Raw genomic sequence first — 14,314 nt, 5'->3', positions numbered from 1 at the left:
GTGGCCTGCCAAGGAGAGCCTGGCCCTCAGCTGCTATTTATGAGTGCTGCTCAAACCACGTCTTGAAAATGGGTTGGTGGAGACCAGCTCCGATAGGAGAAAGCTGCATGCAAGCAACCAGGAAATGTGCAAGGGGCACCCAGAAGCTGTACTCAAGAGCATCGCCCTTTCTTCTGTACTTGAAATTACCCCTTTACCACTCTCCACTGTTGTGAGCAAGAAGCATTGCTGAAGCAGCACTGGAAACATATATAATCCCTTAAAATTGCCAGGTTCTTCCCTTTGCCGTGTTGCACTCAGAGCCATGGAAGAGCAGGTCTGCACTCTGAATGAACTCTGAGGATTCACCCAGAGCTTGCTCATGCGCGTTGTCTAGCCCTGGCGGCAGCAACGTTGGCCAGTGCCCACAATCAAAGCATGCTTCCGCTGGCTTCTTTCGTACAGTGGATCCTTTTCCACGCAGGGGGGTACACATCCTCCAACATCCTTCTGAACAGCATGTCTTTAAAAGTTAAAAATATATGTCTTTTTAAGCAGGTGATATTATAGTACATACAGCTATAAGAATGTACAGCAAGGGCTCTTTGCCTCTCTCCCTCCCTCCCCCCCCCCCATTTTAAAAAGCGGTCAAGCCAAGAAGATACACTTTGCCCACAGTTGGGCTGGAGGACAAACACTGCTGGGAGTCTCTTTTTGCCCTCCCAGTTTGTACACAGAGCAGTTTCCTTGGTTTTTCTGTGATCCATATAAAACTGTCCTGTAAAAAGAAAGCATTGCCATGCAAAAGGACGTTGGCCTAATACAAGTCTCTCTTTACGTTCCTTGGCTTGTGTAGCGTTTCTTTCTCCCTCCAGCATGTAGCAGAACAAAACAGAAAGGATTGTCGTCTCTTCGGTCATGGCGTTGGGGATCAATGTTTATAGGAGATGGGTGCAGCGTGGTGCAGCCCTTTAAGACTGCTTGTCCCAAAGTGTCCCATGCATTGGGCTGTGTCGTACAGGGAGGACATCATAGTGGCAGGGGATGTGACTGTTCCTGGGCAGGTCGTATGGGTTTTGGATGTAGACAGCATTGCGGAGACGAGCCTCTGGGACGATGCTGATGGTGGGCTCTGCAAAGACAACAGGAACTCCTTCAGTAGCCTCCTTTAAGCAGGCATCTCTTCGGGAACAGAGACTGGGGAAGAGGTTGAAGACAAAGGGCGTGTCTACACAATAACTATTAATCAGCTCCAAAGTTCTATAGGTGTGCTGGCTCCCAAACAAGGAATTCTGGGAATGGGACTTGTTCTGGGAAGGAAGTGAGGCTCCTTAGCTCTGCCCCCGAGTTCTGATTCTCAGGGAATGTTGACAAGCAAAGTGGTTCATCTTTGGAACTAGACACACCTTAGCTCAGGAGTAGCCAACATAGTACCCTACAGATGTTGGACTCCCAACTCCCACCAGTATAGCCAATGGACAGGCATGATGGGAGTTATTCTCCCAACAACATCTGGAGGGCAGTATGTTGGCAACCCCTGCCTTAACTGTCTCTTGGAAGCTTCTGCGGACGACGACTCCATTAGCAAAAGCTCACTTCTACCTTAACTTCAGCAGCAACACTCCTTCATCTCCTGTCCTTTGCCAGAGGTAGTCAGCATAGTTCCTGCTTGATGTTGTCTGACTACAGCTCCCATCAGCCTTGAGCTATTTGCCATGCTGCCTGGGGCTGCCTGGCATTGTAGTCCAACAGCTGGAGAGCACCATGTTGGTCACCTCTACTCTTTATTTAACACAGAAGACTCCATAATGGCAAAAGGGAGGTGGCTGTATGCAAAAATTGCCCTCTCATGTTTGCAGTCCATCCTTCCATGGGGATTATGCCAATGCATTTACTTTCCACAGCCACTGTTGAGAGGTAGGTAATTGGTGCACGGCCACTGCACAAGGGTTTAGCTCCTATCAGCCTCAGCCTACATGGCCCATGGTCAGGAAGGATGGGAGTTGTAGTCCAACGACATCTGACAGGCACCTTGTTTGCCAACCCTGATTTAGTCCCAGCTATCACAACTTTATCCAGTGCCGGCTCTAAACAAAATGAAACAAACAACACTCTGCCCTGCTGTTTCTGCCAAAAACTGTTACACCCAAGGCTGACTGTACTAAAATTCCTCACAGCAAGGAGAGAAAAGTTGGCATGGGGGAGAAAGTTGGTTCAGTTTGCATTTCAATGCAAAGCTACCCAACTTGCACTTCCCAAAGCAATATGCAAACTGAAATGCTGCTATTTAAAATGTGCACATCTAATTTTCCAAGGCAATTCTCCAACCAACAAAATGTGCATGTCAGGGAGAAGTGTGCATAAAAATGGCTATTTCAGAATGTATAAACTGTTCTACATTCAGATATTACCCAAGTGGTGAACAGAAACAAGATATAAAAACTTAATGCAGACCATTAAATGGTATTCGGACTTTAGAGTTGTAGCCAACTAAATCCTACTCAGAGTAGACCCATTAAAATGAATGGACCTACATTAGCTGTGTTCATTAACTTCAAAGGGTCTTCACTGAGTAGGACTAGGATTGGGTACAGCCCTGTAAAACCAACAAAAATTTAAAATGGCAAAAATAACATTTAGTATAGATTAGTAAAAAATAGTGTATAAAATTCATTATATTAAGGGAAACTGCTTGCAAAAATATGTCTGTTAGCAGGAATGCACACACAAATGCAGAAAAGTTGTTTCATTGCAAACTGATGCGGAAATGTGGTGAACAGTATTAGAAAAATGAGAATCTGAGAGAAACCAAAATTGCCAGGTTTGTCTGTCCCTAAGAGTTATTGGGTGGAAAACTCAGGTGACTCAGAATCCTGGTTTGTTTGTTTTTCAAATACATGGTTCTAGTGCCTTTGGCACAGTTAAAGTCTGGGGGCAGAAACCTGCCAAAATCACCACTGCAGCCAGGCAATTACCAGCAACTGGGGATCCTTCAGAAATTGATTTTAGTGGATTCTGATGCAAACTGACACAACTGATGTAAGGATGTAATTATTTTGGATTTCAAACTATTTTGCTGTACATTTCTCATCTCCAAAAGTAAATAATGCATAAAAGTGTATCTGTTTTAGGCTAAACTACATTTAGAAATCCACACATTGAGATAAAATGTGTATCCAATACCATTTTTGAAAAATGCCAATTAGTGGGGAGTGTGGGCAGAGCAGGCTTCTAGATGAACACAGCAAGTAAAATTTACATGGACCAGAACTAGAGGACTCCATTCCTCTCAGCAAGCAAGGAAGAGGCTTCAGTAATTTCACACAGGCCCTCCCACTACTAAACAAATCCAAAATAAATTATATAGACTAGCGAAAACATGGGTGGACAGGCTTATATAACATAATTTATTATGCCAGTTTTTATACATGTCATGCCGTTTGGATTGCTGGGATGTAGAATGTTAAATTATTATCTTTGGACAGAAAGGAAAGGCCACACAGCCCTAGTTCTCTGCGAGACTTTTGCCAAATCCGCCGCCAGTCTGTCCCTGTTAGTCTACCCAAGGGAAAAAGCAGTCATTTCACACCAAGACACTTTCCCCCCTCCCGCAATGTGAAAATGAGAGTGGTCAATGGGTACATCTATCAGTAGTTCCAGATTTTCAATGTGTCTTTTTCATCTGCCTGTTTGCCAAACTTTCATTTTGGTTGGAACATTCTGTGCCATCGGCCATTTTTACCAAACGTGGTTCCACCCAGATATTCGTGGACTCCAGCACCCATCAGCCTCAGCTAGCATGACCAGTGGGTAGGGATCACAGAGAGAATTTAGCCCAGCAACTTTTGGAGGGCATTACATTGGCTGTTCTGGCACTAAAGAGACAATGTGGCGTAGTAGTTAGAGTATTCTCGATTGTCCCAGAGTGCAGGACATGGAATAATGGGCTCAAGCTGCAGGAAGCCAGATTTCGACTGAACATCAGGAAAAGCTTCCAAACTGTTAGAGTGGTCTGACAATGGAACCAATGACCTAGGGAGGCAGTGGGCTCTCCAACAATGGAGGCATGCAAGAGGCAGCTGGACAGCCACCTGTTGGGGATACTTTTTCCTGCATTGAGCATGGAGTTGGACTCAATGACCTTCTAGGCCCCTTCCAACTCCTATGGTTCTATTGGACTATGATCTAGAAGACAATCAGGGTTCGAATCCCCACTTGGCCATGAACCCCACTGTGTGCCCTTGGGCCAATCACTGCCTCTCGGCCTAACCTACCTCACAGGGTTGTTGTGAAGATAAAATCGTGATGGGGAGAACCATATTTGCATGCCACCTTGAACTCCTTGGAGGAAAGGTGGGGTATGAAGGTAATAAATATAAATTAAAAAAAATTAAAGCTGTCCTGGTGGTGCTAGATAGCTAGGGATACTTACCAATGTCATATATGTTTTTATTAGCGGTTGGTGTGTCAGAATATGATGAGTCCTGGTGAACGGGAGATTTCATTTCCACATAGCTGCCCTCAGAATGTTTGCATGTGAAGATGGTGGGGTCTTTGATGGTGGCGTAGGGGTTTTCGCTGCTGTTGAGGGAAGTCGTGCTAGAGCTGCAGGCCGATTCCTTTGTGTAGTCTGCAAGACAAGAGCCGGGCCGGCCTCTTAGCACACATGCGACCAGACCTCGAGGAGGAGGGTAGGGGCAGAGGAGGAGGGGGTTCTAGCCCTCAAAGCGCGCAGCACAGTGACCCACCAGTTACGCCTCGGGTATCTCCGAACCATTGTCTCTCCAAACCATCTGTTCATCCAAACTCATTCGCAAGTCATTGCCTGAACATTCAGTAGGAAAGAAAACAGCCCTTCAGTGCCATGGCCTTTGCTGTCAAAAGGGTCTCATTGCTAAGTTAGAACATTCCTTTGCACACACAACCGCCCCGCCCCCTACAAATCCATAAACCAGGGATAGTTCAGCTGCGGCCCTCCCAGTGTTGCTGGGCTACAGCTCCCGTCATCCCTGACCATTGAGCATGCTGACAGGAACTGTAGTCCAAGAACCCCTAGAGGACCATAGGTCACCCACCCCTGCTTTAAAGGGAAACGTTTATGTTCCTCCTTTCATACCAAGAAATCATGCACAACCCTCCCCCCCCCCCCGGCACAGAGACAACTTTGTTAGCAAGCAAAGTCTATTGGTCATGACGCGTGCCAGAGTTAGCACCTGGGAATCCCACCCAATATCAGATGCAACATGTTTTCAGAATGGCATGACTGAAAAGCAGCAGCCTAGCCCCTGGTGTATGTGTGTATATGTATCTGGAAGGATTAGATTTCTTCTTCATGCTAAAACAGGTTTAGAAGAAATATTGCTTGCTAGCAGAGAAATTCTGTGATCCTTGCAGAAGGATAACATCGCTCCCTTTTCTCTTCCCCACTCGCTTGCCTCTTTTCAGGCAAACAGCATTTCTTTCCCATATGTGCTATTTTTGCCTCCCACCTCCCCTCCCCTCATTGGCTGACCCACTGGCCATGTTTCAGTTTGTAAGCTCTGTGGGGCAGGGACCTGTCTTCTTTGTTTTGCTTGTGCAACTCTGCAAAGCACCATAAACATTATACATACATAGCAGCATTATTTAAACGGCTAAAACCACATAGCATTATAATACCAGAAACATTCAGGGCAGGTAAGGAAACAGGAAGGCCTGGCCTGCAATCTTAGACAGCCAAAACAACAGCATCAGACCATCAGACAGGAAAACGTGGTCGTCTCTTTCAAGATGCAAAGAGAACACTGATGGTAGTGGGGTCACTTACTTGTCACTTCAAGGATATTAGCTGGCTCCCCCCCATTTATTTCTTATGGAGCATCTAGAGGAATTATGTGATGCAATCTACTACTGAAAGGCCAGGGGATGTTTGCGCTACCTCTGGGGATCGCCCTTCCTCCACCCCATCATTTTTGCTCATAACTAATGCTAGACATCTGGATTTCCTCGCTGAAAAGCTGATACCTTGATATGGGTCCTCCACACAGCTCCCTTCCCAATAATTCTCACTCACCCACACCCATGCTATTTGCATTTCTTAAAAATCTGCATGCATTTAATCATCGTTACCATTGTGGTTTATTTGTATGCTGCCTTTTCATAATAATCTATGATCAAGGAAGCTCACAATATGGAAAAAAGTTACATAATTCACTGTTACAAAACAAAATTCAACTGGTCAAACAATAAGTTAAAGAAATCATCTTATTAAGAAGTATAGGGCCTCCTGCAGATACCATCTTACCATTCTGCACAACACAGGAAACGGACCTTTAATGAAGCGGCACCTCCCCTGTGGAATTCCCTCCCCTTAAATATTACACAGGTGCCATCTCTGTTATCTTTTTGGCGCCTACTGAAGACCTTCCTCTTTCAACAAGCCTTTTAAGTAGAGACCTTATCCCAGTCTATGTCTGTGTTGGAACTGCTTTTTAAGACGTTTTTAAAGATGTTTTTTAAAAGATGTTTCGTTTTAATGTGTTTTTAAAGATGTTTTGTTTTAATATGCTTTTTAAAAATGTTTTCTTTTAATATGTTTTAAAGTCTTTTGTTTTTAAGATGCTTTAAAGTGTTTTTGTTTGTTGCCCTGGGCTCCTTCTGGGAGGAAGGGTGGGATTTACATATAATAATCACTCAATGCTGCAGGAATCCTGTCCAGCTGATGTAATATCAAAAGGCATCTTCCCTTGCAAAGAAGGATATGGATGCCATTAATTCATCTAGATCAGCCTTTCCCAACTAGTGGGCCACCAGATGTTGTTGGACCACAATTCCCATCTTTCCTGACCATTGGCAATGCTGGCGGAGGCTGATGGGAGTTGTGGTCCAACAACATCTGGTGGCCCACTAGTTGGGAAAGGCTGATCTAGATTCTCCATTACCTTTCCCCTTATTAAAGAGCATCATGAGGAAGAGATCTGTCTGTCTATCTGTCTGAATTAAATCCACCTTTTCTCCACAAGTGTCCAGTTCAGAGCGGGAATCACGAGTCAGAGACGAGGGTGCAAGGAACTCTTGCTTTATTAACGTAATGGATACATCAAAGGCTGAGCGCCTCATAGAAAAGACCCTATGCTAACTCACGACAAGTCCCTAACTGCCCTCTAGACATGCTCTGCAACGTGTGAAGAAAGTTGACTCAACGCCCCATTCACAGTGCGGCAGTCTTAAATAGGAGAGGTCTTGGAGCGTAACCTCTCACTCCTTTGCACACACGCCCTCTGCGCTGTCCGCTTCTCCCTGCGTCATGAGCGCGGTGAAGGGGGGTGAGTCTCTGTGGGCTCATCTGACAAAACAGGGTTCTCATCTGCAGGCAGGGAAGCAGAGGGCTGGGAAGCGTCGGGCGTCTCTAGGATACTGCTTGGCACAGGAGGAGTTACTGATCTTTTGGAATCCTCCCCCAACGGCTCCGTGGGGGTGCTTGATGGCTGAGCGCTGTCCCGTTGAGGGCCAGGGCCATCCGCGGGAACTGGCGGGGCAGCTAGATCGCTCTCTTCCTCAAGGTCTGGGCTAGACTCAACCACAGCTGGATCGTCCATGCCCGCTGACGGCTGAGGCGCCTGCAACGCATGCTTTCCCCCTCCTTGATCCTCAGGAGAGAGGCTGGGCTCAACACACCTGGGCTCAACAACAAGGCACTTACCGCCTTGCGCTGTCAGACAATGAAAACCAACTTCCTTGAAGGAAGATACAAGAGAACCCCTAGAGATCAGCACATCTGTATTTGCGGCGGCCATAAGGTAGAGGATACCTTGTCCTCTGCATTGTAAACTGTATGAGACATTAAGGAAGAAATACTTAGAGAAATTTATAGTGGCAATTTCCCTCTCCTCTAGCGATCTACAGACGATCAAATATTTGTTGACCAGCCCAGATAGATCTGTGATGGTCAGCACAGCCAAATTTGCAGTGAAAGCTGCTCGGATTAGACAAGCTTGCCTCACGATCTGAGTTTTACTTTTAAATGTTGTTATATGTGTTATAACGTTTGTTGCAGTTTTAGATACTGCCTCTGTATATTAGTGTTTTATCTGGCTAAAACCTGTATTTGGTTGCCTGCAGAGCTTGGAAAAGTTACTTTTTAAAACTACAACTCCTATCAGCCCCAGAGAGCATGGACACTGGATTGGGCTGATGGGAGATGTAGTTCAAAACAGCAACTTTTCCAAGCTCTGGTTGCCTGCAATAAACTGATGATGAATAAGACTGGAGAAGAGAAGACTGAGGGGAGATGTGACAGCACTTCTTCAAGTACATGAAAGGTTGTCACACAGAGGAGGGCCAGGTTCTCTTCTCGATCGTCCCAGAGTGCAGGACACGGAATAGTGGGCTCAAGTTGCAGGAAGCGAGATTTCGACTGGACGTCAGGAAAACCTTCCTAACCGTTAGAGCCATACGACAATGGAACCAATTACCTAGAGAGGTAGTGGGCTCTCGGACACTGGAGGCCTTCAAGAGGCAGCTGGACAGCCATCTGTCAGGAATGCTTTGATTTGGATTCCTGCATTGAACAGGGGGTTGGACTTGATGGCCTCATAGGCCCCTTCCAACTCTACTATTCTATGATTCTATGAAAATATACAATAAATGGAAACAATACCCTTATAATTCAAATAAGGTTCAACAGTAGCACAAAAAGATAATCCCAGCAACATCAGATAATAATTGAATGTCAGATGTCATTTGGATCTTGGAGAAGTCACTGTCTGAAGGTCATCCAGTGAGCTTCATAGCTGAGTTGGGATTTGAACCCAGGCCCTAGTTGGCTATCCTAGCCATTACACTACACCACTCTTTCCCAACCTGGTTCTCTCCAGATGTTTGGATGACAACTCCCATCACCCCCAGACAAGAGCTCTAGTTCAAAACATCCGGAAGGTACCAGGTTGGGAAGGAGGCAATGAGCTGACTTAAATAGCTTCGCTCTCTCTAAAGCAGAGATTGGCCATGGAGGTGGGACAAAGGCAGGTATGATATTAGCTTTAGGTGCGGAGGAGGGGAGAAGAAGATCAACCAGGCAGCCAATTTAGAGTCAGAATGAGGGTTAAAAACCCACATGATGGAAATAAGCTGAGTTTTTCCGCTTTTGGCTAGCTAGCACTATATTGAATGTTTATGCCCTCTTTTGGAGACAGCCTGCTAATTTATTAATTCTTACATTTATATCCCGCCTTTCCTCCAAGGAGCTCAAGGGGGCATGAACAGTCTTCTCCCCCATCCTCACAACAACCCTGTGAGGTAGGTTAAGACTGAGTGAGACGCAGTGACTGGCCCGAAGGGGGATTTGAACCCTCGTCTCCCATGTCCTAGTTCAACCAGTGACCTGGCTTGTGCAAATTATGGATGCCTCCTAGGTCTCTTCTCCCATTCTGTTATCCATATTTCCTTTCTCATGCAGGGAGGCAGGTGTCCACAGGTGAGGCCACCTATTACCATACAGAAGGACTTCTTCTATTTGCACGCCCTTCTAAGAGTGGGAGAGAAATACCCTCCCTTTTCACAACTGAGAACTGAGAGACTGGCCAAAGCAGAATCCTCGTGAGTCAGGTGCACAAGCGGGGGGGGGTTGTTAGGGAATGCTGGGACCTGAGCATATTGTGCGCACATGCGCGCACACACCCCCTCTATCTCTCCTTACCCTTTTCCTTCCCTCTTTTTTCACCTTGATTTGTTGGAGGGAAGGGAGTTACTTTCCTGAAAGGATTGCTGGGCACATTGCAAAGCGTAGTGATACCTCATCCACCCACCTGCTATCTTAATTTGCCCTCAGGCAGCTAGCTATACATCTAAATCAGCATGTGCAAATTTCAGGCCAATTATCATGTGCAAATTTCATGCACATTGTATCACATGGGCCTTTGCTAGCAGCATCTTTGCATTTAAGAAACCTGCTTAAAAAGAAAAAAAATTAAACACTCCCCCCCCCTTTAACCTATTAGTGCCATGTAAACTCCGATTTCCCTAAACAAACATACTAATTTTGTACCTGGGTTCATCTCCACTCACTTGCTCACATCCACTGAGAGCTAAGCAGCTCCACCACGCATCTCCCCCCCAGTACTGCAGTCCCAAATTGGCCCTGTGAGGCTACTCTTAATGAGAAAACACACCATGGAAATCAGATCACAGGTATTTGAGCTCACCTTGTAGCTTTGGTCTCCGACTTTACAATCTCAAGGTTCCTTCCACTTCTTTTTTTGTGGGGGCAGGGAAGGGTCACACTTTTCAGCATCTCTCTAAGTTAGATTAATGCAGTGTGTTATATGTGGGGCTGTCTTTGAAGACAGTTTGGAAAGTATGGCTAGTGCAGAATGCAGCAGCCAGATTATTGACTGGGATCAGAAGGTCTGAGCAGATTACACCGATTCTGGCTACACTGGCTACAGAGTAGTTTCTGGGTTCAATTCAAAGTGCTGCTTTGACCTATGAAGCCTTATTTCGCTCAGGACCACAATACTGCAAGGACCGCCTCTCCCCATAGGAATTATGAACCAGCCTGGACCCTGCAGAGGTGTGGAGGGAGGCCACATGAGACAGGGCCTTTTCAGTGGTGGCTCCCTATCAGTGGAGCACTCTCCTTAGGGAAACACACCAGGCAACATCGTTCCCAGTTTTTAGGTGCCAGGCTAAGACCTTTGGTAATTAAGCTGGGCCCTAGGTGGTACCTATCTTCTAGTACATTCATTGCTCCTCTCACTTTTGCCTCTGGCTCCGCCCACCACTGGCATGTGACCCTCAGAAGGTTGCCCAGGAGGAAAGGTAGCCCCTGGGCTAGAAAAGTTTCTCCACCCTTGGAGTAGGGGAATTGAGACAGAGGGAGCAAGTTGCCCCAAAACCACATGGTGACTCGCGTCAGATTTGCAAAGATTTTGCAAAGGCCTATGGCTATATGCAATAAAGTTCATCACATCACTTCATCACATGTCAGATTTGGGATTTGGATCTACATCTACCAAGTATGAAGCTAGTGCTGTTTCCCCTGGCTGTCTTCGCATGAGAGCTCTATCATGCTTTGCTTGTTAATGGATGAGGAAGGTAACATCAGCAGGGGCGTGGGACAAAGATAAACGCTCATGGGAAAGCTCTGAGCCAAAGCTGGGCTGTTGCCAACTGCCTGGCAAACAGGCCATCACCCTCCAGACATTTGGACTAGCCAGCTCACCTCTCCTGCTTTACCCAAACTGGCCGCTACTGGGTCACTTGCCGGCATCAGATACTATACCTTTGAAGCCTTTTTCCATAATGTATGTGTTCTGACGTCTATTCATCCCACAAGCACCTGCACAAAAATAATATACAATGGAAAATGCATAAATATCTTTATGCAAAGTGGCTTTGTGCAGCAGAAAGATTTCCCTCTCAGCTTATTGTGATCCTGAGTGAGGGAAACGTGTGTGCTTGGCCACAGGCAACCTCTTTGCTGGGGATTTGGCCGTGGGGGTGGGTGGAAAAAGGAGAGGGCAGCACAAAGTGCAAGATGGCTTGCAGATGGGAGGATGACTGCAGGTCTCTCTAGAAGTCATTTGGTGCCATGGTTAGGAATAAGGGAGAAATCCATTTCCATTAAAGGCAAATCGATCTGATTTGCAGTTTCCAAAAACAACATGTGGCCAAACACAACCATCCTTTGAAATTCACATTTCTCTGAATTTTGCTATGCAGTGCTCCAAGCCAAGTAATTTCTACAAAAATGCATAAACTAAGGTACAGCATGCATTAAAGAATGCCTATGTTAGTGAAAATAACATACAAGGATGCACTGTAACTGGGAAAATTGCTTTGCAAAAATGTGTATGTTGAGTGAAATTTGCACTAAAAGGCTGATGAGGACTTTTAAAAAAAACCACATACTGATGTGGAACTGTGGAGAATTAAACTTACGACTGCAAAAATGAGAAATGGCAATGGACAGAATCATCCATCCCTAGCCACCGACTGCCAAAAATAAGCCGCTCTGTACCCCGATTGCCTTGCTTTTTCACCAGCTGCAGATGTGGATGCAGAAATGCATTCAAGCACCTCAGATTTGAACATGTGCCCCTTTGCAAAAAACTGCATGGTGGACCTGAGGATTTTGTAGGCTGCCTCAGATACAGGGGGGCAAATATGTCTGCATTAATTTCTCTCTATTTCTCAGTTTTCCAGTCATAACTTCAGTTCTTCACATTTCCACACGTTAGTGATTAAAATAAAAAAAAGCCCTCATGAAAATTCACCAGCATTTTACTAGGATTTTCTCTTCCTATACTATGCAATTTTGCCAAGTATACACATTTTTGCAAAGCAATTCTGCATAATATAATGCATTTCCGTATGTTATTTTCATGAATATATGCATTTATACGCACATTTAACTCCGGCATATGCATTTTTGTACACATTACTTGGCTAGAGAACTGCATGGCAAAATTCGAAGAAGTGCACATTTGAAAGGGTGGCTGTGTTTCAGTTTACGTATTGTTTTGGAAAGTGCGAATGAGGCAGGTTCACTTTTAAATACGAACTGAGAAGAACTTCTCCTTCATCCCTAGGCCCAGGGCATTTGCAAAGGGGGATGTTCGTGCAGCATGCGACTAATTCTCACTACTGATATGCTGAAAGCAGACCCATTTTGAGGCTCTATGCAAGATCGTAATCCAACGTGGGCGTGGAATGCAGCAGTATGAGAATCTCTGGTTTCATTTTGAAAGGCAGGTTTCTAGACCTCATGGTGAGGTATACTTGAAAACACCTGCCCCCTCTGGTGAAATTTCAGAAACCGGGGGTGAAGTGGTGGGGTACTAAAAGTGGCTTGGGATGTGTTCCAAACATGGTTGCCTTCCCATAAGAATATTTCAGATAAGACAGGGTAGAGGAGAGGCAGGAAGTGTAAGATGTTGTCTTCAAAGCCATATTTGATGTGTAGTGGTCAGGTAGAAAGGCTTCAGTCTTCTGCAGAGCATCCCTCCCTTATGTGCATCATTAGCTGGATAAATCACGGACCTTTAGTATGATGGCACCTTCCCTGTGGAATTCCCTACCCTTAAATATTAGACAGGCGCCATCTCTGTTATCTTTTCGGCACCTCTTGAAGACCTTCCTCTTTCAACAAGCCTTTTAAGTTGACCTTATCCCACTCTGCTTCTGTGTTGGAATTGCTTTTTAATATGCTTTTAAACCTTTTTTAAAAAAATGTTTTTAACCTTTTTTTAAAAAAAAGCCCTCAAAGCTTTTTTAAAAAAATGTATTTAAAGTTGTTTTGTTTTAATGTATTTTAATGTCTGTTTTTATGATGTTTTAAAGTGTTTTTAGTGCTTTTGTTTGCCGCCCTGGGCTCCTGCAGGGAGGAAGGGCGGGATGTAAATCAAATAATAAATAAATCATGCAAAATAAGACAGCATATGCAAATTTGCTTGGTATGCAAAACTTGTGCAGGTCACAGAATTCAGCTCTTTGTGGTGCACAATTTGATCTGAAAAATACAGTATCTGCTTTGCTAAATTCTTCCAACTGAAGGCAGTACTGTGGGTGGTCACATTCAAAGGCAAAACTGCCTTCACCCATATCCTGGCATGGCTGCACCTGTTTACAGAAGGACACAGAATATATCCGTGGGTGGGCTTCTATTTTTAATGCATTCTTTTACAGCTGGAAATCCTTAAAAAGGAAATCTACCCATCAAGTGGAAAAGGGTGTGTAAATTTCCTAACCTAGCTGAGGACACACCTTAATTAGTGAGTGATCTAACACAATGGGAACATACATACATATCTAAACACATACTTTGAAACCGGCTATCGCTCAAGGATTTGAAGGTTAGTCACTTCAAAATGGGAGGTCTTATTATACGATGCAATGTGGGGGTATTTTGCAAGCCACTTCATATTTGCACAGATTCAACCAGGCGGGTGAGAACTACTCCTACTCCTCTCCCCCACCCACCTGGCTTTGAGGACAACCATTTGCGTTCAACTTCATAAAGCTTTTCTTGCAAAACTACTCCCTTTCCAAAAATCTGTTGGGGGAACAAAAAGGCGTTTTTACTCTATTCCATTCTCTTCTCCCATTTTTTTCTACTGCTGCAGTTTGGGCTGTATTCATTCCCACCTTGAAGGCTCCAGTCCTTCATCTACGGCACTGGTTCTCAAACTTTTTTGGTTCGCGGCGCACTGTAAAACATATACAAATTTTCTGGTGCACTTCGTGTACAAAATTAAAAATATATTAATATATTTTAAACTATGAATAAAAATAACTTAAACTATCGAAAACTATTACTTACCCTATACAAATGGGTTTCTTCTCATTTTTAAAATAT

The 14,314-nt window shown here is 44.8% G+C and overlaps 1 protein-coding gene across 1 annotated transcript in view; it reads right to left on the bottom strand.

Annotated features, from left to right (window-relative positions):
* Positions 1-639: 639 nt before the first annotated feature.
* MEGF11 (multiple EGF like domains 11) overlaps positions 640-14,314 on the bottom strand; it is a 366,020-nt gene continuing 352,345 nt past the window's right edge. Inside the window, exons 22-24 of the mRNA XM_061595615.1 lie at positions 11,240-11,296; positions 4,412-4,609; positions 640-1,111 (exon numbers count right to left, since the gene is read on the bottom strand). Coding sequence (XP_061451599.1) covers positions 951-1,111; positions 4,412-4,609; positions 11,240-11,296 — 416 coding nt within the window. The 3' untranslated portion in view covers positions 640-950. The remainder of the gene's footprint in view (positions 1,112-4,411; positions 4,610-11,239; positions 11,297-14,314) is intronic.

The sequence above is a fragment of the Rhineura floridana genome, chromosome 14 (assembly GCF_030035675.1).
Source record: "Rhineura floridana isolate rRhiFlo1 chromosome 14, rRhiFlo1.hap2, whole genome shotgun sequence".
Taxonomy (NCBI): Eukaryota; Metazoa; Chordata; class Lepidosauria; order Squamata; family Rhineuridae; genus Rhineura; species Rhineura floridana.
The sequence above is the reverse complement of the archived record's forward strand: the minus strand, read 5'-3'. Positions and strand labels throughout refer to the sequence as shown.